The sequence below is a fragment of the Aquarana catesbeiana genome, linkage group LG01, assembly GCF_042186555.1.
Source record: "Aquarana catesbeiana isolate 2022-GZ linkage group LG01, ASM4218655v1, whole genome shotgun sequence".
In the NCBI taxonomy this organism is placed as follows: domain Eukaryota; kingdom Metazoa; phylum Chordata; class Amphibia; order Anura; family Ranidae; genus Aquarana; species Aquarana catesbeiana.
The window spans coordinates 654,725,666-654,752,156 of NC_133324.1; the positions used below are offsets into that span (position 1 = coordinate 654,725,666).

Genomic DNA, 26,491 nt, shown 5'->3' on the forward strand with positions numbered 1-26,491 from the left:
AGGTAAACTTTTTGTAGCTGCTGACTTTTAATAGAAAAAAAAAGCCTGGAACTCCGCTTTAAGCTACAAACATTGGTAGTTAAAAAGTTCTGCAACCTTTCCTTTGCCAGTCATACTGAACAACATGACCTACACCCCTACATACTAACCTCACATTCCTGAATTTGTTATGGTCTAAAAGAGGATATAAATTTTGAAAAAATAGAATAAATAGTATCTTCAAAAGAAATAGGTTTTGCTTAAACAAGAATTCTTACGACGGTGTGCAGTTCAGTTTTCTTGTATGATATAATGTATATGAGTAGAAGATCAACTGAAGTAATCTTTTCTTACTTAAAATAACCAAAATTTTGTAAATGTCAAAATGCCTTGGTAATATTGTATATAAATAATAAACAGAAACAGTTGCAGCGTCCTGAACAGAGATGAGCCTAATGTATACTACCACAAAGAAAATTAGGGCTTTATACTGCAGTAGACTATGAAGTGAGGCCAGCACAGGAAAAACAACTGAGCCCCTTCCTCTACGTTTTCTTGAACTTCAAGCTGGTAAATCAAAATCTTGGATCAAATCTAGGCACTGCCTGGATTCTAGAGCGTTCTGACACTGGTTAAAAAATAATGAGAAGAATTTATTAGGACTAGATCAACCAGAATGTGAAGCAGATGGGCATGACAACCAATCAGCTTCTATCTTTAAATTTCAAAGCTTAACCTAAAGAAGCTGAAGATTGAATTTGATTGGTTAGTACACCCAGCTGCTCCAACATCTGTCGTTGTAGATTTAGTAAATCACCTTCCCTCCCATTATGTTGAGCTCAGAAACCAAAGTAAAATCATGGAATGAAACTAAATTTTTGAACATGCAAGTGGTGCTGCTGTGCATTGGAATTGATACTAGATACTGTTTACTAAGGAATTTCTTACTTTTGTTAGTGAATAAGGTGAAGCCATGCTAATTTCAATCATCCAATTGGGTTTAAAAAAAAAATCCAGTTTTTGTTTTTAATGTTTGTTGCTCATGATCAGGTATTAACGATAAACCACACAGCTTTGCATTATTTGCTAAGCAAAGCGATCATGCACTGTACAAAGTGAAATTTACTTTGCCAAGTGAATAGCCTCTGCTCTAAAGTAAATATGCTAGTTAATCAACCCAATGTGTAAGAGGGCCACTTGTTGAATAAATAGTCTCTATACTTTAAAGTTACACATTACTGTAAAAGTGGATCCATGCTTAAGGAAGTTTAGATCGTTCTGTGGCAGCACACTTATTTTGCAAGCTTTTTCACATAGGTTGGAATGGGCCACAAAACAGATGCATAAAGACTACCATATTAGATTTTTACCAGCAAGCCTGTGAAGTGGGTCTCGTCAAAGATTCTGCACATGTACAGAACAACCTAGGATTTCAGCTGTCAATGCATGCATGTTAGGTCACAGATCTGTTCTAGGTATATGACAAAACTACAGCGATGTGCTTAGGCCAGTGGCTTGAGGTGGTTAGGGAGAAGTTCTCAGCCATGGCCAAAATATGCATACTGTCAAGAAAGGATCTAAAGTGTAATTTCGAATGTAAGAGGATGACTTCATATCAGGAGTATGTATAACAAGATTCTTTTCAAAACTCATTAGGATTTTTATGACTAAATGAACAGAATAAGCCATACATGGCAATGCTGCTCGTGAGCTTACAAGGGACACATGGGGAGCGCCTCCCTTCTGTGCTGATGTGTTGGTCTGTGCTGGGCAGTCATGCCCAATGTATGGAAAGGACAATTTGCCTTATGACCACATTGTTCAGACCACACCATTGCACTAAAAAAAGTAGGACATGCATGCGCTACACATTTAATTTACCTCAGTGAGTTACCGCATTGCAACGAAATGCAGTTCATAAAGATAAATAAAATGTAATGTTGACTTTTTAACCACTTACCGACCGCCGCACGACGATGTATGTCCAAACTTTGAACGGGGATATCGTTGTTATGGCAGCAGCTAGCTATAGAAAAAAGTTTTTTCTTCCATAGAAAAAAGTTTTAAATGCCTGCATTGTGATACTTTCAAATAATTTTCTCCACAATGATAAAAGATACTGAGATTAATGGGTATATGTGTTTTTACTGCTTGCTAAGAGTGTGCAAATACTTTATTGTGCAAGAACTGGGCACAGGTTCACCTGAAAGACCTTGCAAAAATTGCCTACTGTGTCCTGACATACACAGTTAACACAGGTAAAAAGTATACTAGCTTGTAGTTTTCTACACAACACCGTGCTATCAGGCTTTACACTGGGTTAGACAAAGTTACACAGCTCAAAGTACTTAACACCTCCTTCCATGCTTTAGGTACAGTGAAAAGCATCAGCTGGAAACGTAAATCCACACAGTTTTTATCTCTGCAAATCCAAACCATGTAATACCTTTTTTCTGTGCATAAATAAGGTGATCTTCTTATGAAAATCCAGTGGAACACACAGAATGAGAAATGAAATTGGAAGGATGAGAAAGAAAATTGAAAATGTGAAACATCTACTAAAGAAAAAAAAAAAAAAAGACTAAAAAGTGTCTGTAAAATAAAACAAAGTATTAGGAAAACAAAGAAAAAAAGTACAGAACACACAAAAGGTAGGTGGGTTAGGAGATGCAAAGTGTTTTAATTTTCATTGGGTAGATCTTCTGAACAAGTGAAAAGCATGCAAATATCACTCTATAAATAGGTGTCTTCAGTCTCAATGAGTGCCATTCCATATCAAATGCATGCCATTAAGTGACCCACAGCAAAAATGTGTGTATTACTACAGGCAGTCCCCGAGTTAAAAACATCTGACTTGCATACAACGCATACTTACAAATGGAGGGAAACAGGAAGTGAAAGCAAATCTACCCCTAGGAATAGAAATTCACTCCTGTAAGAGTTACCATGGGAAAAAGATGTCTCCACTGAAGCTTTATCATCAATCCTTGTGTCCACAACAACCCAAAATTTTCTAAATCCAATTGTCACAGGGACAGAAAGGGAGATGTAATCTTCTTAACAGGGGCACAGACAGCAAAACACTTCAAAAATAGTATTTTTACATCATACTTACCTGTAAAATGCTTTTGAGCACATCATGGGACACAGAGTCAGGCTAATGCCGCGAACACACGAGCAGACTTTCCGTCAGAGTAGACTCTGATGGACTTTCTGACGGAGTTCCGACAGAGTTCCGCTGAAATGGACTTGCCTACATACGATCACAATCCAATCGTTTAGAACCTGATGACGTACGACGGGACTAGAAAAAGGAAGTTCAATAGCCAGTAGCCAATAGCTGCCCTTGCGTCATTTTTGGTCCGTCGGACTAGCATACAGACAAATGGTTTTCTCTATAGGAGTTGAGGCCGTCGGAAAGATTTGAAACATGTTCTATTTCTAGGTCCATCAGAATTTTCGAAAGAGAAGGTCCAATGAAGCCCACACACGATCGGAATGTCTGACGGAATGATTCCGTCAGACGTTTTCTGCCGGAAAATCCGGTCGTGTGTACGTGGTGAATGGACACTGGTAGACCAAATGTCTTCAGACAGGAAGTGATGCCCTATATAACCCCTCCCATACAGGAAGCACTTCAGTTTTGTAGCACTGAATTCTCAAAAAAGAGGGGAGGGATCTGTGTCTCCCATGATGTACTCAAAGAAAAGGATTTTACAGGTAAGTATGACGTAAAAATCCTATTTTATTTTCATACATCATGGGACAAAGAGTCAGGCTAATATTTATTACCTGCTGGGATGTCCCAATGCAATAGCCTTGAGGGGAGGGAGACAACCTGCCAAACAATAGCCATTGAAACTCATATGGCAACCCGCAGTACACTGCGGCCAAAAGCCAAATCCTCGGCTGCTCGAACATCCACTTGATAACATTTTGTGAACGTATGCACTGAAGACCAGGTAGCGACCTTACAAATCTGAGCCAGAGATACCTGATGGCGAAAAGCCCAGAAGGTTCCTACACCCTTGGTAGAATGAGCTCTCGCGCTAAAGGGAGGAGCTTTATGCGACAGGCCGTAGGCCTGAATGACCAATTGACCAATTGGCAATGGAAGCTTAAGAAGCTGCCTGCCCCTTCTTGGGTCCTTTTGGTAAAACAAAACTAAAACAAAAACAAAACAAAAAAACAAAAAAAACCCCAAAAAAGTCTGATCCTCGGATCTCCACAGATCTAGACAAATAAACCTTGACTGCCCGGACAACGTCCAAAGAATGCAGTCGCCAAACGAGGCTGAGAGAAAAAAGAAGGCAAAATATTGTCCTGATTTAAAAGAAAGGCCGACACCACTTTTGGCAAAAAGGATGGAACAGGTCGTAACACGACTCTGTCGTGGTGAAGGATCAAGTACAGTTCCCTGCATGAAAGGGCCGGCACCCTTCTAGCCGAGGGGATAGCCATCAGGAAAGCTAGCTTGCGTGACAGCTAATGAAATTCCCTCAATAGGTTCAAATGGTTGTTTCTGTAACACAGACAGCACCAAGTTCAGGTCCCAAGGACACATAGGTGACCTAATTGGGGGAAAGCAAGAGAGTTGCCCCTTGCATAAAGGTTCGGATCAGTGAATGGGAGGCTAAAGGACGTTGGAAGAATACGGATAGGGCCGAAACGTGACCTCTGATTGTACTCAAAGCCAATTTGATGCCCAAAGCTGACTGTAGAAAAGAGAATTCCCCTAATCACATATTTCCGAGGATGCCATTTTCTGGCTTCACACCAAGCAATACAAGTCTTCCGGACCTTATGCTAAATCTTCCTAGTGACAGCCTTTCTAGCATTCACTAGAAGAGACACCACTGGTCCCGAGACGCCACGGTCCTTTAACACCCTGGCTTCAATAGCCATTCAGTCAAATTTAGATGATGTAAACTGGGGTGGAATATAGGACCTTGAGACAGTAGATCGGGGCGACGTGGAAGCGTCCATGGCCCATCTATTGTCAGTCTCACAATATCCGGGTACCAGGGCCTTCTGGGCCAGGCTGGTGCTAGCAGAATGACTGGAATCCCTGCTCTCCAAATCCTGCGCAACAAATGTGGAAGGAGAGGAATCAGAGGGAAAGCATAAATCAGGGAGTACTGAGCATCTGTTCCAATTGCCAGAGGATCTCTTGTTCGAGACACAAACTGCTGTAGCTTGTTGTTGAACCTGGATGCCAGCAGGTCGACCTCTGGCCATCCCCAACGTTGGCAAATTTCCTGGAACACCTCTGGGTGTAGGGACCATTCCCCCGGGCAGATGTGCTGGCAGCTGAGGTAATCTGTCTTCCAGTGCTCTACTCAATATTATTGGCACATGTCCCTCTGCCCAGGCTAGTATGTAGTTCGCCTCCTTCAAAGCTGAACGACTCCTGGTACTGCCTTGATGGTTTATATAGGCCACTGGCGTGGCAATGTTGAACTGAACCCTGATGGGGCAGTCCTGAAGCTCCACCGTCCAGGACCGTAGGTCCAGACGTACTGCCCGTAATTCTAGGATGTTGATGGGCAAGGTTTGCTCTGTCCCTCACCATTTCCCCTGAGCTGTGAGCCCATCTAGGGTTGATCCCCAGCCTGTGAGACTGGAATCTGTACTCTCCAAGTGACCAGGAGAAAGGATTTTCCCTTTCGCAGGTTCTGATCCTGCAACCACCAGTTAAGGCATGCCTGAGGAGATAAGCAGATTGGATAATCTAGGGCTTTTCTTCCTCTGTTTCAAGCCAACAAGATGTCTTGTTGTAAAGGCCTGGAATGGAACTGGGCATAGGGCACCGCCTCGAAGGAGCCCTAGAAGACTCATAGAGAGATGAATGGAGGGTTGTCTAGTGCCCCTTATCTGACTCACCTGATCCTTCAGGGCACAGATCCTTATGGGTGGCAAGAATACACTTGTTTGGATCGTGTTTAGAATCAGACCTAAATATCTTAGACTTTGAGTTGGTCTCAAGGCTGACTTCGGTATTTATGATCCAGCCTAAGATTTTCAAATACCTCACTGTGTATATTATGCTCTGTTCTAGAGCCTGTACTGATTGATCTCTGAGCAGGTGGTCGTCCAGATACCAGAGCACCAGGATCCCTTGGGCCCTTAAGCGACCCATTACTAGTACTAGGACCTTTGTGAACACCCGGGAAGCTGTAGCAAGCCCAAGTGCAGAGCCACAAACGTTCCTCTACTGCAAAATGTAGGAACTTCTGATGAGGCTGAGTGCTGGTTTTAGAAGTATTTTGAACGCAGGGCCTTTTCTGGCCCTGGCCTTGCAGCTTGCCCCTGGCCCTAGCGCCCTGTTGGCGGCTGAACAGCCCTGCCACTGAGACATTTGAGGAAGCAGTCCCTGGGTTTTTAAACGAGGGACGTTTGGTGCTTTTCTTCACAGGAAGTAGAGAACTCTTCCCTCCGGAAATCTTTTGGATATATTTGTCCAAGTGATCAATGAATAAACGTTCCCCATGAAACGGGAAACCAGCCAATAACTTTTTACAAGGAAGCTCGGCTGACCAGTTCTTAAGCCATAAAAGTCTGCGCATATATACAGACAAGGGAGCCAGACGAGAAACCTGCTGTATTGAATCCTTTAAAGCATCAACAGCAAAACACTGCACTCGAGGAATATCTGTCTTACTTTCAGGCAGATCAGCCTCCTGGTTAGGCCTATCAGGCCGTTTGACCTGGTCCTTTACGGACTGGCAAATACCAATTGCTGCAACAGATGGGCTGAATAGCTGAACTGGCCAAGGAAAAGGAAGCTTTTAATAATAATTACAAATTTCTTGTCAACAGGGTCTTTCAAGCCCAGTGCGTTATCTACCGGACAAGTTAAGTTCTTGTTTAAGGAAGAGACTGCTGCATCTACGGCTGGCATGCTCCATTTTTTAACGAACTTTTCATCCATGGGATATAAAAGGGAAAACCTTTTAGGAGGCAAAAAAGTCCTGTCAGGATGTTCCCAATCAGCATACACCACCTGTTCCAACAGGGGGTGTAGTGGGAAAGTCTGTGCGACCTGAAAAGTCTCAGAGATCCCAAAGAGGAACGGGGGGCTCAGTCACCTCTGCAAGAGGCAACTTAAAGGCAGAACGAACCATTTCGGTCAGAGTCAGGATCAAAAACCTCTGTGAGACTGAGAGGCAGACATCGAGTGAATATCTTCTTGTCCAGATTGCTCGAAAGCAGATTCATCTGCCGGGCACTCCACCAAATCCTGAGCTTTAAGCTCTTCCCCATCCTCAACCCATTCCTGCTCCAGACGAGGAGACTCCGGGGAGGGGGATCTGTCACACTTCCTGCCACCCTGCGGGATGAAGGCAAGCATGCCAGCAATCCTGTGCTCTAACCCGGCTAGGGCTGAGGACAGTTCACCCTTAGTGATAAAGGGTGAAGCAGCAGCGTTGACTGTAGGCACAATACCAGATAGGCGCAGCGGATCAGATTGCCTCTGGTCTTCAGGGGATACAACACTAGGGATACGACTAGGTTCATCAGGAACTACTGATGACGTAGGTGTGCCCTTCCCTGTGGTGTTAGTGAGTCAGTCCCATCGCCTCACAGTTAGAATCCCTCCCTAGGTAACACATTTAACCCCTTGATTGCCCCTAGTGTTAACTCATTCCCTGCCAGTGACATTTATACAGTAATCGGTGTACATTTATAGCACTGATCACTGTATAAATGTCACTGGTCCCAAAATAATGTCAAAATTGTCCGATATGTCCGCCGCACTGTCACAGTCACGATAAAAATCGCAGATCGCCACCATTACTAGTAAAAAAAAAATAAATAAAAATGCCATAAATCTATCCCCTATTTTGTAGGCCCTATAACCTTTGCGCAAACCAATCAATATGCACTTATTGCGTTTTTTTACCAAAAATATGTAGAAGAATACATATCGGCCTAAATTGAGGAAAAAAATTATTATTAAAATTAAATTGGGATATTTATTATAGCAAAAACGAAAAAATATTGTGTTTTTTTTTTCAAACTTGTCACTCTTTTTTTGTTTATAGCGCAAAAAATAAAAACCGCAGAGGTGATCAAATACCACCAAAAGAAAGCTCTATCTGTGGGGAAAAATGATAAAAATTTTATTTGGGTACAGTGTTGCATGACCGTGCAATTGTCATACAAAGTTACAGCTCTGAAAGCTGCAAATTGGCCTGGGCAGGAAGGGGATGAAAATGCCCTGTATTGAGAAGTGGTTACGTTTTTTTTTTTGTTTTTCACTTAAAACTGGAGTATAGTTTAAGTGCAAATTCTTTACAAAATCAAAAAGAAGCATAAAAAGAGACATAAAATAACATGAAGCTTATTAAAGAGTTTTTTTCATTCAGCTTGGTGGGCTTGATTAGACCCTAGATTTTTTGAGGTCTTCCTGCCACTTGGAATTTTTGGGTGCTCCTATCCATCTTCATGTCTTTCAACCTCTCCAGTTGTATTCTGCATGATACGTTATAAATATATAATCCAAAAAGAAAAGTGGTAACCCCTTGCAATGGCCATGGCAAGTGTGCCGACCCGAAAGCTCAGAGATCTCATTAACAAAGTTCCCACAGGGTAAAACAATATTAAAGAGACCCAATTATTCAGGATCTACCAAAAACTGCAATTTTAGTTGTGAGTTGACTGATCGTTTAAAAATATTCCGGGTGCAGTGTGCAATTTGTAGTAGCCAATAGAAACCAATTATATTTCCTCTTTCAGTGATCAAGCCTTTGAAATAGCCTCGTGTTTTACTTCACTTTGCACATCAGTGCCTTTGATTGCCTTATTGAATAATTCCAACAGTCTACCAAATACACACCTGTATTTAAAAAGCTATTTGATGGAAAACTGGATACACAGTAGTCTGCTGGCTAGATAGGAAACATGAAAGAGCAGCTCAACATATACTTTAGATACTGTTTTAATACCAGAAGAAAGCACTACATCCTGAAAAAGTAAAGTCTTTAGTGTAGACTAAGGTGCACTGCACAGGCTGAGAACCTGTAGAAATGATCAGTCTTTGCAGCATCCCTAAGGAAGTAAAAACTGCTGAACAATTTATCCAATCGCAGCTGACAAAACTTTTTGCACATGTCAAAATATCTTCATCGTTACCACAAGATACCAGCAGGAGAAATCTGCCCAATAAAAGAGTATAAAGTTTGAAAGATAATTTTGAGATCGTTTTGCAGTTCCCTCTCTAAAGTGAGTACCATGGTGTTTGTGTTTGAAAACCTGGAATTTCCTTAGATCCTAAATGTTAGAGCAAAAAATGTTAGTACGAGGGTCTTTCTAAATGCAAACAAAAAGTAATTGTTTTTTTTTTTTAGGTAAGCCTTCTTAATTTTCTTAGTAGATTTTTAAAAATCCTTTTGAAAAAAATTTAAATAAAAAAAAAAGTGACCGTAAGAGGCATATTCTTGGGTATGGCTATGGTTGATATATTTCAGAAGAACTAAGAAAACCTGTCAATATGTCCTGTGTTCAGTAACACTGCAATTCAGATGGCCCTTTTTTTCTTTTTTAAAGCTTCCACGGTGACTTATGCAAACCACGAGCATCCGCACCTATAGGAATATTCATAGGACAATGTATGTTGTTCTAATCAAAGCCTATGAGCTTGTCAAAACTGATCATAGGATGTAAACACAAATTACAAGGTGCCTTATATCTAAAATGAAAGAATACAATTTTTTAAAATGCTGTCCCTCTAAGCAACCTTTCCATAGTAGTAACGTGAAGACAATGCTTTAAGAAAATAAAACTAAATATTACATTATGCATTGCACTTGAGGAACGTTATAGCTGAAGTTATAACTTTTTGAGGGAATTGCTGCTTTATGCAAAAATCCTTGCTTTATGCCATCGGATACTTTCTAGAGTGGTGATCTTCTGATGCTGTGCTGCAGAGGGTTAACAGCAGCGACTTTGAGTGTGAGGGACAAATGGGCATAATTCTCTTACACAATTGGACTGCTGCTCTGTTGGCATGAGGGAAAGATTTTTACATGAAGCAGCAACTTGCAGGATACCTGGAGTTTACCTGGAGTCAACACTCTAAATCATAACTAATATGTTTGGTGCTGTACACCAAAAAATAAAAAATACTGAGGTTGGGTTCACACTATTGTGAAATGGATGTGGGTTTTTTCCGCATCCAATCCGCATAGCAGGAGATTGTGACTGGCTCTCTATGAAGCCTGTTCACACATCTCCACAGCAGCCAATTGCACAGAAGTCCTGTGCGTCTTTTTGTCCGTTTCAGGTCCGAATTCAGCCAAAAATTTTGGGCTGAAATCGGACCTGAAATGGTGAATAGGGACGCACTGGACTCCTGCTGTGAGCCAGAGCGTGCTGCAGTGTGAACCCAGCCTCAATGTCAGTTTTAACAATTAATTTAGCAAAAAATGGAAATAATAAATGCAAAAATAGCTGTGTTAATTACTGGAAACTGATAATAACTTTAATACTTTAATACGCATGCAGCAAGCATTAGGCTGAATCTTCCCATGGATGCCATGTACTGTTTTGTGTTGTAGAACTTCATTATAATACCGACTCCCTTTATATTAGTTGGTATAGATACTAATAAAACAATGAATGCATTACGATTTCTAATAGTTACTGTCGTTAGGTAATTACCATGAATGAAAGCCTATCATCACCACTACCATAATCGAGTACATATGTGTATGATTTCTCAAATAAATGACGCTATATAAAACAGCAATAAATGGCAAAAAAAAACAAACACCACTTTTTAATAGAAAGTACAAGATTAGCATTCTATATAGCTACTGAATTAAACAAAGCCACTGTTTAATTGTATATACATATTTTCTATGCATGTACAAAACACAGACTATTTTCTATGTTTCTGTAACAAGGCTGGCAGAGACCACAATGTTATTCACTAACACTCATGATGTACAGTATAAATAGATATAAAATTACACTTAGGAGAAATTTTTCTTTGCAAACAGTGATACATAACAGAAGGCCAGATATCAATTAACCTCTTCACGCCGATAGTACGCAATAATGCGGTCTCTCAGTGGGTGTGCCTTGACGCCGAGCGGCCACATATTTGCATTCCAAAATGTAAACAAACCTGTGCTAAGAGCATGCGCTCCCAACACAGTTACCGGTGCCTAATGGAAAGCTCTTGATCGCTATTTGCCAGCGGGAGCTTTCCGATCATGTGACCGCTGTGATAGCCAATCACAGCTTTCACAAGATCATAAACCCTGCCCCCCTGCATCAGAAACCCCTAAAGGGGCGGGAGGCGCCTGCGTTAAGGGTTAAACTAGCTATCACCTGCATTTCTATTTCCATAGGGTTGCTTATATAAATCATTTTTTTTTTACTAAAGCCCAATTCCAGGCAAAAAAAAAAACAAAAAACACATGCATTGGGGCTCCTGGGGTTAAATGTTATTTAAGACTAGGGGGTAAAAGGGTAGGCTGAATTATTTAAAAGAAGAGACTGCATAAATTACCCGACTCGGGTGCTTTCCTCTTCTCCCCGAAGCTCTGGTATGTGAGCGGTCCCTAGGTATCATCACAAACCATGCAGGGCTATTAACCCTGTATTGTATGTGGTGGGCGCAAGCATGTGACCACAGTCGAGAGCAGCTTAGACAGAAGGCTGCAGGGGACTGGTTGTACTGCTGGGTGGAGCCTGCAGGAGTGAAGATGACTGCAAGGGTATTTTTTTTCCTTTGTACATGAAGTTAGTATTTAAAGTGCATTTCAAGCAAAATAACTTTTTCTTCTACTTTTGGGCTATAGAAGGAGGGGTTAAAACTCCTGTTTTTTTACTGCTATCTGGTGCTCTGTAAGAGAGATTTACTCTCACTTCCTGTCCCGCTAACAGCAGTTTTACCAGACAGGAAGTGAGGGAAAAGCTTCAACATGGACACAGAAAGAAATAAAAATCTGACAAGAGTTCTAGCCTCCCCTTACCCTACTATTAAAAAAACATTTTTATTTCTGTCTGTGTTGTGGAATTATCCCTAACAAAATCTTGCATAGCAGTAAAACCTAAACCCACTTTATTGAACAGTAGAAAAACATTTTTGGCTGGGCATACACTAGAACTTGTAATTTGCAATATAAATTACATATTTTTTTTATTGTTTTTATCACAATCTTTCTTCAAATGCTGCAACTTTTCAATGTACCTACAGTAAAACCACAAGATAATTTAAAAGGAAATAATTTGGGTTTTGATTGATTTGTTTTTAATTAAGGTTATAAACTTATGTTTTATACTTTTTATTTTAAATGATCTCTGTAAAATCTTTATTTACTAAATATTTGTTAGGGCTAAATCATGATAGTGGCCGCGTTTTACCACGTCCGGTGGTGTGGCGCTATGAAGGGAGCAGTGCTGATGCATTGTAAAATGACACATAGCACTATTTATTTATTTTTCAACTTTATTGAAATTTCATACACAGTCCATAAGGCAAATTGCCTTGTCTATGCATTGGGACTGCATTAGGCCTGCATTGGGCAAGGCTGCCAGCACAGCTCAGCAAAAATGGTGTTAACAGTCCCTCACAGTGAGCTTCCAAAACTATGGGTTCATGACTTTTAGCACCTGTTGCAAGCTAAACATTAGGAAGTGATCAGACAGGGCAGGTTTATGGCTCATTCAGAAGTCAATTTTATAGTACAGCAGCAGTATATTAAATGAGAACATTTAGAGGGCCCAAAACCAGCATAGGGCACCATATGAAGGCTGCAACCATATGAAACTTTTATATTAGACTAGGTTGAAATAAAGTAAAATGTTATTTTTTGTTTTAGAACTAAACATAAAAAAAGACTATATACATGTCAAAATATATAAAGCATTACTGCATGCATTTAAATAACAGTTTTATCATTGAGAGATCTTTCCGATCCCTGATTTTCTCATATAGATGTACCATCATACAGGTGATACTCAAAAAATTAGAACATCGTGCAAAAGTTCATTTATTTCACTAATGCAACTTAAAAGGTGAAACTAATATATGAGATAGACTCATTACATGCAAAGCAAGATAGTTCTAGCCGTGATTTGTCATAATTGTGATGATTATGGCTTACAGCTCATGAAAACCCCAAATCCACAATCTCAGAAAATTGGAATATTACATGAAATCAATAAAAGAAGGATTGTACAGAGAACAGTATCGGACCTCTGAAAAGTATAAGCCTGCATCTGTACTCAGTACTTGGTTTGGGCCCCTTTTGCAGCAATTATTGCCTCAATGCGGCGTGGCATGGAAGCTATAAGCCTGTGGCACTGCTGAGGTGTTATGGAAGACCATGATGCTTCAATAGTGGCCTTCAGCTCTTCTGCATTGTTCGGTCTCATGTTTCTCTTGGCAATTCCCCATAAATTCTCTATGGGGTTCAGGTCAGGCGAGTTTGCTGGCCAATCAAGCACAGTAATCCCACGGTCATTGAACCAGGTTTTGGTGCTTTTGGCAGTGTGGGCAAGTGCCAAGTCCTGCTGGAAAATGAAGTCAGCATCCCCATAGATCTCGTCTGCGGAAGGAAGCATGAAGTACTCCAAAATCTCCTGGTAGACAGCTGCATTGACCCTGGACTTAATGAAGCACAGTGGACAAACACCATCAGATGACATGACTCCCCAAATCAACACAGAATGTGGAAACTTCACACTGGACTTTAAGCATCTTGCAGTGTGTGCCTCTCGATTCTTCCTCCATACTCTGGGTCCTTGGTTTCCAAATGAGATGCAAAATTTGCTCTCATCAGAAAAGAGGACTTTGGACCTCTGAGCAACAGAACAGGTCTGTTTTTCTTTAGACCAGGTAAGACGCTTCTTATGTTGTTTGTTGTTCTGGAGTGTCTTGACAAGAGGAATACGACATTTGAAGCCCATGTCCTGGATCCGTCTGCCTGTGGTGGCTCTTGATGCACTGACTCCAGCCTCAGTCCACTTCTTATGAAGGTCTCCAACACTTTCGAATGGCCCTGTCCTCACAATCCTCTCCAGGCTGCGGTCATCCCTGCTGCTTGTTCACCTTTATCTTCCACACTTTTCCCTTCCACATAACTTTCTATTAATGTGCTTTGATACAGCACTTTGGGAACATCCAACTTCTTTTGCAATTAGCTTTTGAGGCTTTCCTTCCTTATAGAGGGTGTCAATGATGGTTTTCTGCACAACTGTCAGGTCAGCAGTCCTTTCCCATGATTGTGATTCCTACTGAACCAGACAGAGACCATTTAAAGCAGTGGTTCTCAACTCCAGTCCTCGGGACCCACCAACAGGCCAGATTTTAAGTATTACCTTGGGGAGTTGCAGACTAGAATACTGCAATCACTGAGCAGCAAGTGATATCACCTGTGATGTATTTCAGCTATCTTGCAAACCTGGCCTGTTGGTGGGTCCTGAGGACTGGAGTTGAGAACCACTGATTTAAAGGCTCAGGAACCCTTTGCAGGTGTTATGGCTTAATTAGCTGATTAGAGTGGGACACTTTGAGCCTAGAATATTGCACCTTTTCACAATATTCTAATTTTCTGAGATTGTGGATTTGGGGTTTTCATGAGCCGTAAGCCATAATCATCACAATTATGACAAATCAAGGCTTGAACTATCTTTCTTTGCATGTAATGAGTCTATCTCATATATTAGTTTCACCAAGTTGCATTAGTGAAATAAATGAACTTTTGCACAATATTCACATTTTTTGAGTATCACCTGTACATTGTGAGTGTGAGGGAACATAAAACCTTTATTTTTAAAGCCTTAGAATGGGGGTTGAACAGAAAAGTATGATTTCAGCCAGTATAAATGTTTACCTAGAGAGGCAGGCAGGGGTAGAACATGAATGCTAGGACCAAATCTGCAACATTTTAATATTTTTCACTCGTCTGTAAAATAGAATCTATTTGGTGCATTGTAATTTCTACACTAGGCAGTCAATTATAATCAGATTATGATTTGTTCCACTAAATTCCTCCTATTAAATGACACAAAAGTATAGATAAATCCTACAGGGCTTCCTCTTCTGGTCAATCTAGGTTAGGCTATATATTCCCCCATATATGTTAAAAGGCGAAGTTCACCTTTGGGACATGCTACATGTTCCACCGATATTTAGGGTGAAACATGTAATATGTTCTAATTCCTGCCCCCTCTCCACTCAATTACACCTCCTCCTTTCTCTGTGACAGCGGACAGGGATACGACTCCATGCACATGCTTTTTCAGTATAGCTCCGCCCACACAGCTGAGTCATTCACAGATTCCTGTGAAAGAATAAACTACGAGTACCATCCTCCACTGCTCCAGACAGACTTATAGTTTGAATGAACTGCTGATGTGCTGATCAGTATGCTTGTAGTTCATGCACACTGTCTACAGCTCTAAAAAAGACAGTTTATACAGGAGGTATGGGCAACAGAGCTGAAGGCGGTGTGTGCAGGAGCCTGACACTGCACCTGCGAAATGCTGCTGATCACGGGTGAAACACTTTTCAGGCTCCTGCTTTTAAAAATAATAAACGCACATAATTTTACCTCCAAAAATATATGCATTTATTATTTTTAATAAAAAGGTGAACTTAACCTTTAAGGATAAATTTAACTCTTTTCACAAATCCCTTTCCTGGATTGTAGACAAACTATCACAGGTACCAGTATTTCACTTAGCAGAGTATGCATAGTGAATAGGTATCACCATTGACTTGTCCCAACTGCAAATTTATATTGCAAGTAGCTTCTGATACGTACTGTAACTTTGGTAGGGATATAGGCAAGGTAAAACAAATAGTTTGTTCATAAATGTAAAATTTTGTTGCAAATATTCATTCTCATTAATCAGTAGGATCCTAACTATGTTTGACCAAAAATGCAAATCTGTAAGTGTTAAAGACATCTAAATGATCACATTCTAGCTCTTAAATGACAATACTTCAGCTGCATTCATCATAAAGTCATGCATCACACCATTGCAAGTGAATTAAGCAAGTATGGTTTATTTTCCACAAGAACTCCTCACACAAAGCATTCCAGTGAGAATAAAAAGCTGTATTGGACTACAAATAGCTAATATTAATATATTATAAAGCGTAAACAGGCTTCCAAAGTCTTTATATTCTTACCATCAGTATCTTCATCTGATACCAGTTCATCATCGGAGCAGATGCTGAGAACATTTACCAGCATTTCTGTCACTGTAAAGAAAATATATACACATATATTACTATGCAACTACTACATACATTGTTACTATGAAACTATTACATTTACTATCCTCAGGCTTTGTTATTTATTTAAATCTTCGAACAGAAATGTTTCCAACTAGAAAAAGATCTCAAAGTACACCTCCCAGTTCTGCACTGGCTGCAAAAATATAATTTAATCGCCAAGCAAACATCTGTGTCCCAAAACTCTGAATATGCAAATTCCAACACTTCCCAGAAATGTCAAAAGTCTGGACCATCCACATGTTCCTATCTTTATAGTAGGTGGCCAATAAGAAAAGGATTTTCACAGCTAGTTTAGCAATACAAAACTGTCAGGTGCACTTTAAAACTTTCAACTACACTTACGGTAATAATAGCTATTAGGCATTATGCAGTCTTATATGGTATTGGGTATCACCACCCAGCAAACAATTGAGTATTAAGGCTGTACTTTCATTATTGTTTGTAAGAAATGTTTGAGCCTCATGGAGATCTTTTTTAATCATGAAGAATAAAATGTATACTTTTATATGAATCAATTGGTTGTATAGATTGGTTTCCATCATAAAATCCTAATAAGAGGAACAATTTGAGGCTATATGTTTTGAAAGCCTTTACAGGTTATTAGTTTTGAGTTAGCTATGGATTATGGCCCTAGATTTGCTACCTTCCCTCCAACGGTAGCAATGATACCTTACAAGTGTAGCACAATTTGTTTACATACATGTGCTCGTCCTATGCTGTAAGTTTGAATTGGGAAGAGTACGGGGGGGGGGGGGACACGGACTTAAATACATTTGTTATATTTTTATTTATTTTATATTGAAATGAAAAAAAAGGACTTTATTACTATCCCAGTGGGCCTACCAAGCTCAAGGACAGGTCTTTTTTATCACAGGGAAATGACAGCTGCTCCAATCACTACCTACTATAAATGTAGGAGCTATTTCACAAGGTCTTGGGCTTTCCGAAGGAACAGGAGAGTCCAGAAACCCTCATGGGTGGCACCTGCGGAGCCCATAAAAGTAATTGGATCACTTGTATCTGAAAGCCCAAGCTCATGGCTCCAGTAGTTGTGAGCTTGCTTTAACTCTTTGTTTTCTCTGCCAACTATAATTGTACCTTGGTAGACTAATGCCCTGTACACACAACCAGTTTTCCCGTCTGAATAAACTCTGAAGGTTTTTCCGACGGAATTCCTCTCAAGTTGTCTAGCATACACACGATCACACCAAATTCCGACTGTCCAGAACGTGGCAACGTACAAAACGTACAACAGGCCTAGAAAACGGAAGTTCAATAGCCAGTAGCCAATAGCTTCCGTCTCGTACTTGCTTCAGAGTATGCGTCGTTTTTGGTACGTCGGAACAGCATACAGACGATCGGTTTTCCCGATAGGAATTGGTTCCGTCTGAAAAACTTAAAACATGTTCTCTTTCTAGGCCCGTCAGAATGTTTGACGTAAAAAGTCCGATGGGGCATACACACGATCGGAATATACGATGAAAAGCTCCGGTCTGACTTTTTCTGTCGGACATTTCGCTCGTGTGTACACAGCATAGGGTTAAACAATGGTAAATATTTGCAAAAAAAATTGCTCCAATTTTTTGGCTAGTTAGGCATAAATGGCAAAATCATTCTTTGCCATGGCAAAGCAGCAACATTTCAACCATACAAGAAACAGTTTATTTCGTCCTCTCGTTGAAAGCATTTTATTACTTACAGCCATGTTTTAAAGGCTGAAATGTATTTAAGCATAATTTACTGATTGTCTAGCTGTGAAAGAGAACATTAAGGAATGGACTTTTTGCATACCTTTCTCTCCAACAAAAGGCAAGGACCAGGTAAAGACGTCCATGAAATTTGGAAGCCAGTATGGGTGAGGAGAACAATTGAACTGCCTTATGTTCATGACATTGTTCTCATACTTCAATACTGCAGCTAAAATACAAAGAACACAAAGAGACATCATTTAGATATACAGGACAAATATTTGTAGGAAACAACTCAAAGGCTTTATGCTTCATTTACCTTTATATTTAATTTACCTAATATTATAACATTGTACAGTGTTGATTACTCATATAAAAATAACCATGATCTAAGACAAAACTTTATGATAAAACAGACATCTTAGTTTTTCATACAGCTCCCACACCAAACCCACACAGTCCTTAAAACAAAAATGTGTATATTAAAAGTAATTGGTATGTGTACACCAATCAGTCATAACATTATGACCACTGACAGGTAAAGTAAAGAAGATTGATTATCTTACAATGGCATCTGAAAGTGGGTGGGATATATTTGGCAGCAACTGAACATGTCTCTGACGTTGATAGATGAAGGCTAGTGGAATGGTATGAGGAACACAACAAGTTTGAGGTGGTTGGTTTGGCCTCCAAAATTCTCCAGATCTCAATCTAATTAAGAATCTGTGGGATGTGCTGGAAAAACAAGTCTGATTCATGCAGGCCCCCACCTTGCAACTTACAAGGCTTAAAGGATCTGCTACTGATGACTTGGTATCAGGTACCACAGCATACCTTCACAGGTTTAGTGTAGTCCATGCCTCAACGGGTTTGGTAGGTGGTTATTATGTTATGGCTGATAGGTGTATATATAAAGCCACAGAAAAGCCATGACAACCATATATATAAAGCCACATATAAAGCCACAGAAAGCCATGACAACCACTCAAATGTCAACAATATATCTGAAGAGCATTCATATAGAAGCATGGTCTATTTTTATGTGCAAATCTTGTGTTTATATAGATACATCATTTCCTTAAAGTGGAGTTCCACCCAAAAGTGGAACTTCCACTCATCAGATTCCTCCCCCCCTCCGGTGACACAGTTGGCACCTTTCAGGGGGGAGGGGGGTACAGATACCTGTATATTACAGGTATCTGTACCCACTTCCGGCATAGATAGCCGCAGAATCTGCGGTTATTTACGCCACTTCCTGCTCCCTCCCCGCTGCCTGCTGGGAAACACACGGGTCCCAGAGGCAGCAGGGACCATCCGTATTGGTAGGGAACCGGGAAGTGAAGCCACACGGCTTCACTTCCTGATTCCCTTACCGAAGATGGAGGCGGCAGCACCCGAGGACGGAGAGACGCTTCGGCCTCGGGTGCCCACATCGCGGGCGCCCTGGACAGGTAAGTGTCCATGTTTTAAAAGTCAGCAGCTGCAGTATTTGTAGCTGCTGACTTTAAAAAAAAAAATTTTCGGCGGCTCTCCGCTTTAAGGATGCTAAAATAACTTGTAGAGTCAATCACCTAAAAATTTAAATCACAGATCAACTGCTGATTCTATATGGCAATAACTGCAAGATTCTGGCTAAGAAGAAATTATAAATTTCAAATGGCTGTTGTGATATCAACTGATTATGATATAGATTAAAAATCAAGGCCAATTGTATGAGGACATTTTTTTTTATTCCAGAGGCTTTGTTAGTTCATAGATGACTCATGTACAAGAAGATGGATTTATGTGCAAAAAACACACATACTTTAAAGTAAAAGAAACAAACTATTCTTAAAACAAAAGACTGAAAATAAATATTCACACCATGTCAGCAATGGTGTAAAATGTGTTTAACCTTAGCAAGCTGATATATTCTGTCCCATTTGACCTATAATGTTTTAATAACTTGAGGTGCATGAGCCTTTAATTATTCCCTACAAATAGTATTTATGAAAATGTAAGCCTCCAACATTTTTTGTATTGAACAAGAACTCTGAACATTAATGACAATGTGTAAAAATAGGATTTTTTAAAACAGCTTACTTGTAAAATCCTTTTCTTTCGAAGGACATCACGGGACACAGAGCCACAGTAATTACTGATGGGTTATATAGGTATCACTGGTGATTGGACACTGGCACACCCTATCAGGAAGTTCAACCCCCTATATAATCCCTCCCCCTTGCAGGGATACCTCAGTTTTGTAGCCAAGCAATATAGTGTATTAGAAGAGGGGCGGGACCTCTGTGTCCCGTGATGTCCTTCGAAAGAAAAGGATTTTACAGGTAAGCTGTTTTAAAAAATCCTATTTTCTTTCTTGAACATCAAGGGACACAGAGCCACAGTAATTACTGATGGGATGTCCCAGAGCAATGCTACCTGAGGGGGGGGGACCACGACCAAGTAGGGTGCAATCAGACCTGAGGACCCTGTACCGCTGCCTGCAGCACACTACGCCCAAAGGCGATATCCTCATGCCTTCTCACATCCACCTGATAGAATCTGGTGAATGTATGAACTGAAGACCAGGTTGCGGCCTTGCAGATTTGAGCCATAGAGGCCCGGTGATGCACTGCCCAAGAAGCACCAATAGCCCTTGTGGAATGTGCCCTGATCTGAAACGGAGGAATCTTCTGTTTCAAACCGTAAGCTTGAATGATCAACTGTCGAATCCATTTAGAAATGGTAGCTTTTGACGCTGCCTGTCCTCTATTGGGACCCTCTGGCAGCACAAACAAAACATCCGTCTTGCGGATCTGAGTAGTTGCCCCTAGATAGGCCTTAACTGCTCTTACTACATCCAACGAATGTAGAGATCTCTCTTCCGGAGAACAGGGATCTGGAAAAAAGGAAGGTAGAACAATGTCTTAGTTTAAATGAAAATCAGAAACCACCTTCGGTAAAAAACTAGGATGAGGGCGTAGTACCACTCTATCCTTGTGTATAATCAAATAAGGCTCCTTACAGGAAAGAGCTGCTATTTCTGATACTCTTCTAGCAGAAGAGATGGCCACCAGAAAAATTAATTTCCTTGTCAACAAGACCAAAGGAATCTGACTTATTGGTTCAAAAGGCTGTTTCTGTAACACAGCCAGGACCAAATTCAAGTCCCAGGGGTTTAGGGGCGCTTTAACCGGAGGATTAAGACGCATCACCCCCTGCATAAAGTTTCGGACCAAAGAATGCGAAGCAAGTGGCCGCTGAAATAATACTGATAAAGCAGAGACCTGGCCCTTGATGGTACTCAAGGCCAGCTTCATCTCTAATCCCATCTGTAGAAAATCAAGGATTCTACCTATGACATATTTCCTGGGATGCCAACCTCTGGATTCACACCAGGTTATATAAGCCTTCCAGACTCTATGATAAATCATCCCGGAAGCTGGCTTCCTTGCATTAATCAAGGTAGATATGACAGGACCTGAGAGCCCACGACTCTTCAGAACGTGGGTCTCAATAGCCAAACCGTCAAATTTAGCATTTGTAAGGCAGGATGGAACACTGGACCTTGAGATAACAGGTCTGGGCGTACCGGTAGGGTCCACGAGGAACCCACCGTCATCCTTACTATTTCTGCATACCAAGTCCTTCTGGGCCAAGCGGGGGCCACCAGAAGTACCGACTTCCTTTCCTGCCTGATCCTGCGAAGGAGTCGTGGTAGTAGCAGAATAGGCGGGAATGCGTAAATCAGTGAGAACCGATGCCACGGAATCACCAACGCATCCGTCCCGCATGCAAGAGGATCTTTTGTCCTCTTTTGCCACAAATCTGTCTATCTTTTTGTTGAATCGGGATGCAAAGAGATCTACATCTGGAACCCCCCATCTTTGGCATATGGCCCAAAAGACGTCGGGATGCAGAGACCATTCCCCTGGAAGTAACTGCTGGCGACTTAGATAGTCCGCCTGCCAATTCTCTATTCCCGGGATGAAAACTGCCGATATGCATGGCACATGCATCTCTGCCCAGACTAAGATCTGGTTCACCTCTTTTTGAGCAGCTCGGCTCCGGGTGCCTCCCTGATGATTGACATAAGCCACTGCTGTGGCATTGTCGGACTGGATCCTGACCGGACAACCCCGTAGCCTGATAGTCCAGGCTTTTAGAGCTAGATGAATCGCCCGGATTTCCAGAATGTTGATGGGTAAGGTCCTCTCTGTCTTGGACCATACCCCTTGGACCGCAGCCTGTTCCAGAACTGCTCCCCAACCTGACAGACTGGCATCAGTTGTTACCACCGTCCAGGTAACCGGTAGAAAGGATTTCCCCTTCTGCAGGTTTTCGGGTATGAGCCACCAATTGAGGCTTTGACGCACCGCATGCGACAGGTGCATCGGAAAGTCTAATGCCTGAACCTTCTTGTTCCAGGTCGACAGAATAATGTGTTGCAGCATTCTTGAGTGAAACTGAGCATAGGGAACTGCTTCGAATGAAGACACCATCTTCCCTAGTAGCCTCATACAAAGGCGGACTGAGGGACCCTTCTTGGTCCTTACTGTCAGAATCAGCTCTCTCAAAGCAGTGATCTTTGCCTGGGGTAGAAATATTTTCTCCTGGCTTGTATCTATAATCAGACCTAAATACTCCAGTCTTCTTACTGGTTTTAGGAAAGACTTTTCTAAGTTGAGGATCCAACCCAGGTGTTCTAGATACCTGACCGTGGTCCTCAAGTTTCCCTTCAAAGAGGCTACCGACCGGTCTATCAAGAGCAGGTCGTCTAGGTATGCTATGACAGCTATACCCTGAGCCCTTAATCTGGCCAAAGGAGGAGCCAAGATCTTTGTGAACACTCGAGGTGCAGTGCTATCCCGAAAGGCAGAGCCACAAACTGGAAATGGCGCCCTCCTACCTCGAAGCGCAGAAACTTCTGATGAGCAGGAAAAATGGGCACATGCAGATATGCATCTCTGATGTCTATTGATGCCAGAAATTCTCCTCCCTGCAGGGTGGGAACTACTGTTCGAATTGATTCCATGCGGAAGGATTGAATCCTTAGGAATCGGTTCAGATCCCTTAAGTCCAGAATGGGCCTGACATCCCCATTTGGCTTTTGGACCGTAAAAAGGTTGGAATAGAAGCCCAATCCCTGGTCCTTTGCGGGAACTATCATAATGACCTCCTGCGACAAAAGTCGCTCTAACGCTAGAAGGAGCGACTGCTTCTTCTCTGGGTCTCTGGGAACATTTGATCTGAGGAACCGAGGAGAAGGGAATTCCTGAAACTCCAGCTTGTACCCTAAGGTTACCGTGGAGATTACCCATCTGTCCTGGAAGTCCTCCTGCCGGAGCTCTGAGAACTGTCGCAGTCTTCCCCCCACTCGAGTGAGCGGGGGCGCCCCCTCATGCAGAGGTCTTAGTGTTTTGCCTAGTAGGCTTCTTTCCCCAGGACTTCTTTTGTCCCTGGGGTTGACTCTTGTCTCTGGACCCCGATGGAGGCGGCCGTCGAGACTGCCTGGAGGCTGAAGCCCCCGGCGCTGGGGAAAGAGTCCGTTTGAAAGAGGGACGCTTACTCTTCTTCTTGACGGGTAAGAGAGTGCTTTTCCCACAAGAGATTCTCTTGATATAGTTATCCAAGTCCTCTCCAAACAACCTTGTACCACGAAATGGAAACCCAGCCAGTAGCTTCTTACATGGTGCTTTGGCTGACCAATTTTTCAACCATAGGATTCTACGTATATGCGCCAACCCCAGTGAAAGACGGGAGGTTTGCACGATAGAATCTCTAATGGCGTCAACCACAAAGCATAAGGCCGCTGGAAGGTTAGCCAACCCCTGGGCCTGCTGTTCAGGTAATACTTTGATGACCTGCTTAACATGGTCTCTTAAGTATTGACAGACTCCAATCGCTGCTACTGCAGGTTGGGCCACTGATCCTGCTAAGGAGAAAACATCCTTCAATAGGGATTCCATCCTCTTATCTACAGGATCCCTGAGCATCTGAGCATTGTCTACAGGACAAGTCAGGCTATTATTTACGGAGGAAATGGCGGCATCAATAGCCGGTATTCCCCACATTTTAATAAACTTTTCTTCCATTGGATAAAGTGTTGAAAACTTTCTCGGCGGAAAAAAAAACGTTTGTCTGGGTGATCCCACTCAGAATAAATGAGCTTTTCAAGTAAAGTATGAACAGGAAAAGCATGTGCTGCTTGGAAAGGTTTCAGTGACCCCAAAGCAGAAGAGGATTCCTTAGCAGTTTCAGGTATGGGCAACTTAAATGTGGAGCGGACCAATCCAGTGAGGATCTGCACTAAGACTTTCTCCTCTTGGGAAGTCGCAGAGGGTCCCTCTCCACCTGATTCCCCCGAAGAGGAATCATCCGTCCCATCCCGATCCTCTGAAAGGGATTCATCTCCTTTATCCCAGAGCTCCTCTGTCTGAGGGTCTTGGGGAACAGAGGAAAGCCTAGTGCGTTTTCTTCCACTGAGTGAAGACGTAATCACGGCCATTAATCTTTCCTCTAGACCATTAATGGTTGAGGAAAAAACCTCTTGTGTAATATGTACAGGGGCTGAAGTGCCAGAGGCAGGTGTAGCCCCTGACCCCGATGGCTCTCCCCGGCTAGCCGTCCCTGGCCCATCTTTAGGGGGGGAGGATGCTGCCGACAGGGGGCCCTCAGAACCTGAACGAGATCCCCTAGTGTCTCTGGTTCCTGGGGTGCTTGAACCTCTTCTACCCATAGTGCAAAGCAACAAGGTGTGAGGTATACAAATGAACACTGCCCGCTGAGCGATGTAGTCTGGCTAAAAGCCTTGCTACCCAATGCTCAGTCTGGTGTTACTTCAGTAAATGCTGCCTAGGAGAATGCCTGTGTCCCACCTTACATGCGACCGTCAGCTCTGTGTCTCTCAGAAGGCTGAGTGCACCTGTACAGAGTGCCTTTAATAGCCTGCAGCTGGCCTGAGTGGGAGTCTAAGCACTCTGTGCTGACGTCCCGCCCCCTCCTCTACCGCCCCCCCCTCGAGTTTTGAAAAAAACGAGCGCTTCCCGCACTGCCGACTCTCCTGTCATGCTTCTGGAGAAAGGCTGGGGATGGGGGGGGGGTGCAGGAGGGAGGCTGGTAACAAGATCTGCCTGAATGGCTATCTTCAGAGATGGTGGCCATTAGGCTGCAGAGCCCGGGTGGTATAACCACTTTCTAGACCCCTGTGGCCCCTCTCTAGCCTGGGGGGGAACATTCAAACATGAGAAATCCCCCCTTCCACCTTACCTGTTTGCAGCCTGCTTGAGACGCTGGGACATAATCAGCGATTACAACACCTGAGACAGAGTCAGCATGTGCAGGTTTGTGCTCTTGGCAGCCCCCGGTGGTCACAATAGGCATAGCATGCATTTACCTTAAAGGAGAAAAGCCACTAGAACTCAAAAATTCTGTGGAATTTCCTCTTACCTTATCCAGCCGCAGGGTGCTGTTTACACAGACCCAATCTTCACCTCTCAAGGTGGGCTCCGTTTGAAAAAAACGTCAAGGACTGGGGCCCCCATCAGTAGGGGGATCCAACAGTTCTGGGACCGTAAAGCACCCAGCCAGAAATTAGGAAGTTTAAAGCCATTTTCTGATCTGCGGGGTCCAGCTCTCTAAAAAGAGAAGCATTACGGGTAAAACCTTGTTTCTTCGGACACGAGGCCTGGGTACCATTCAATTCGGCCATGAAAAGACACTTTGAATGGATCCGGTTCGCCTGGCTTGCCCCAGTATAGGATCTTAGGATATTCCCTTTGGAGCTCAGCACAGGACATTTTTACACGTCCATCACCTAAGACACTGGCGTAAAAACTGAGGTATCCCTGCAAGGGGGAGGGATTATATAGGGGGTTGAACTTCCTGATAGGGTGTGCCAGTGTCCAATCACCAGTGATACCTATATAACCCATCAGTAATTACTGTGGCTCTGTGTCCCGTGATGTTCGAGAAAGAAAACATTGTGCTATCAACACGTTGTGCAATTGAGCTTCAGGTCATCTTCTGTAGCAAGACCTGTGCAAAAAGGGGGATGACGCAGCTTGCTGAGAGTGTGTGATGAAAAATGAAAATACTGAACAATCCTTACTTAAAATTGCCACAGTCAATTGTATTGAATCATAGTTTCTCAACATTTTGCTTGATTCACCAGTTAAGACAACAGTTTAAATGTAAAACCATGACTGGCCATATTTACTTTGGCTCTACAAGCAGCAGATGATCCTGATTATAGTGTGAAAATATAAATGGGCTTCAATACATCTCCAAGCTCCTATTAACTGTGGTCTCCTTTTCAGATAGTATCCTTGATTTATTGTTTACTGCATTAACATAAGTCAAGACATTACAATGAAATACTTCCTAGACAGAATATGGTTATATTTCAATGCAATATTTAAAAGGCAGGTGTTGATGCAGACAAAATTGGGAATTTTCCTAAATCAGTTAAATAAACCTTTAGTTTATGAAGAGAGTCTTAGCATTTGTTTAAAAGCCTAACTCTTGCAGTACCTGAGCTCTTTGATTTTCAAGTGAATCTGTCAAGACAATAAATATTGTCAAC

At 42.1% G+C, this 26,491-nt stretch overlaps 1 protein-coding gene across 2 annotated transcripts in view; it reads right to left on the reverse strand.

Moving 5' to 3' along the window:
- PPP3CA (protein phosphatase 3 catalytic subunit alpha) overlaps positions 1-26,491 on the reverse strand; it is a 374,245-nt gene that overhangs the window by 31,171 nt on the left and 316,583 nt on the right. For both annotated transcript variants that reach the window (XM_073601573.1, XM_073601581.1), the window contains exons 9-10: positions 18,032-18,157; positions 16,133-16,204 (exon numbers count right to left, since the gene is read on the reverse strand). In XM_073601573.1, the coding sequence (XP_073457674.1) occupies positions 16,133-16,204; positions 18,032-18,157 (198 nt within the window). The remainder of the gene's footprint in view (positions 1-16,132; positions 16,205-18,031; positions 18,158-26,491) is intronic.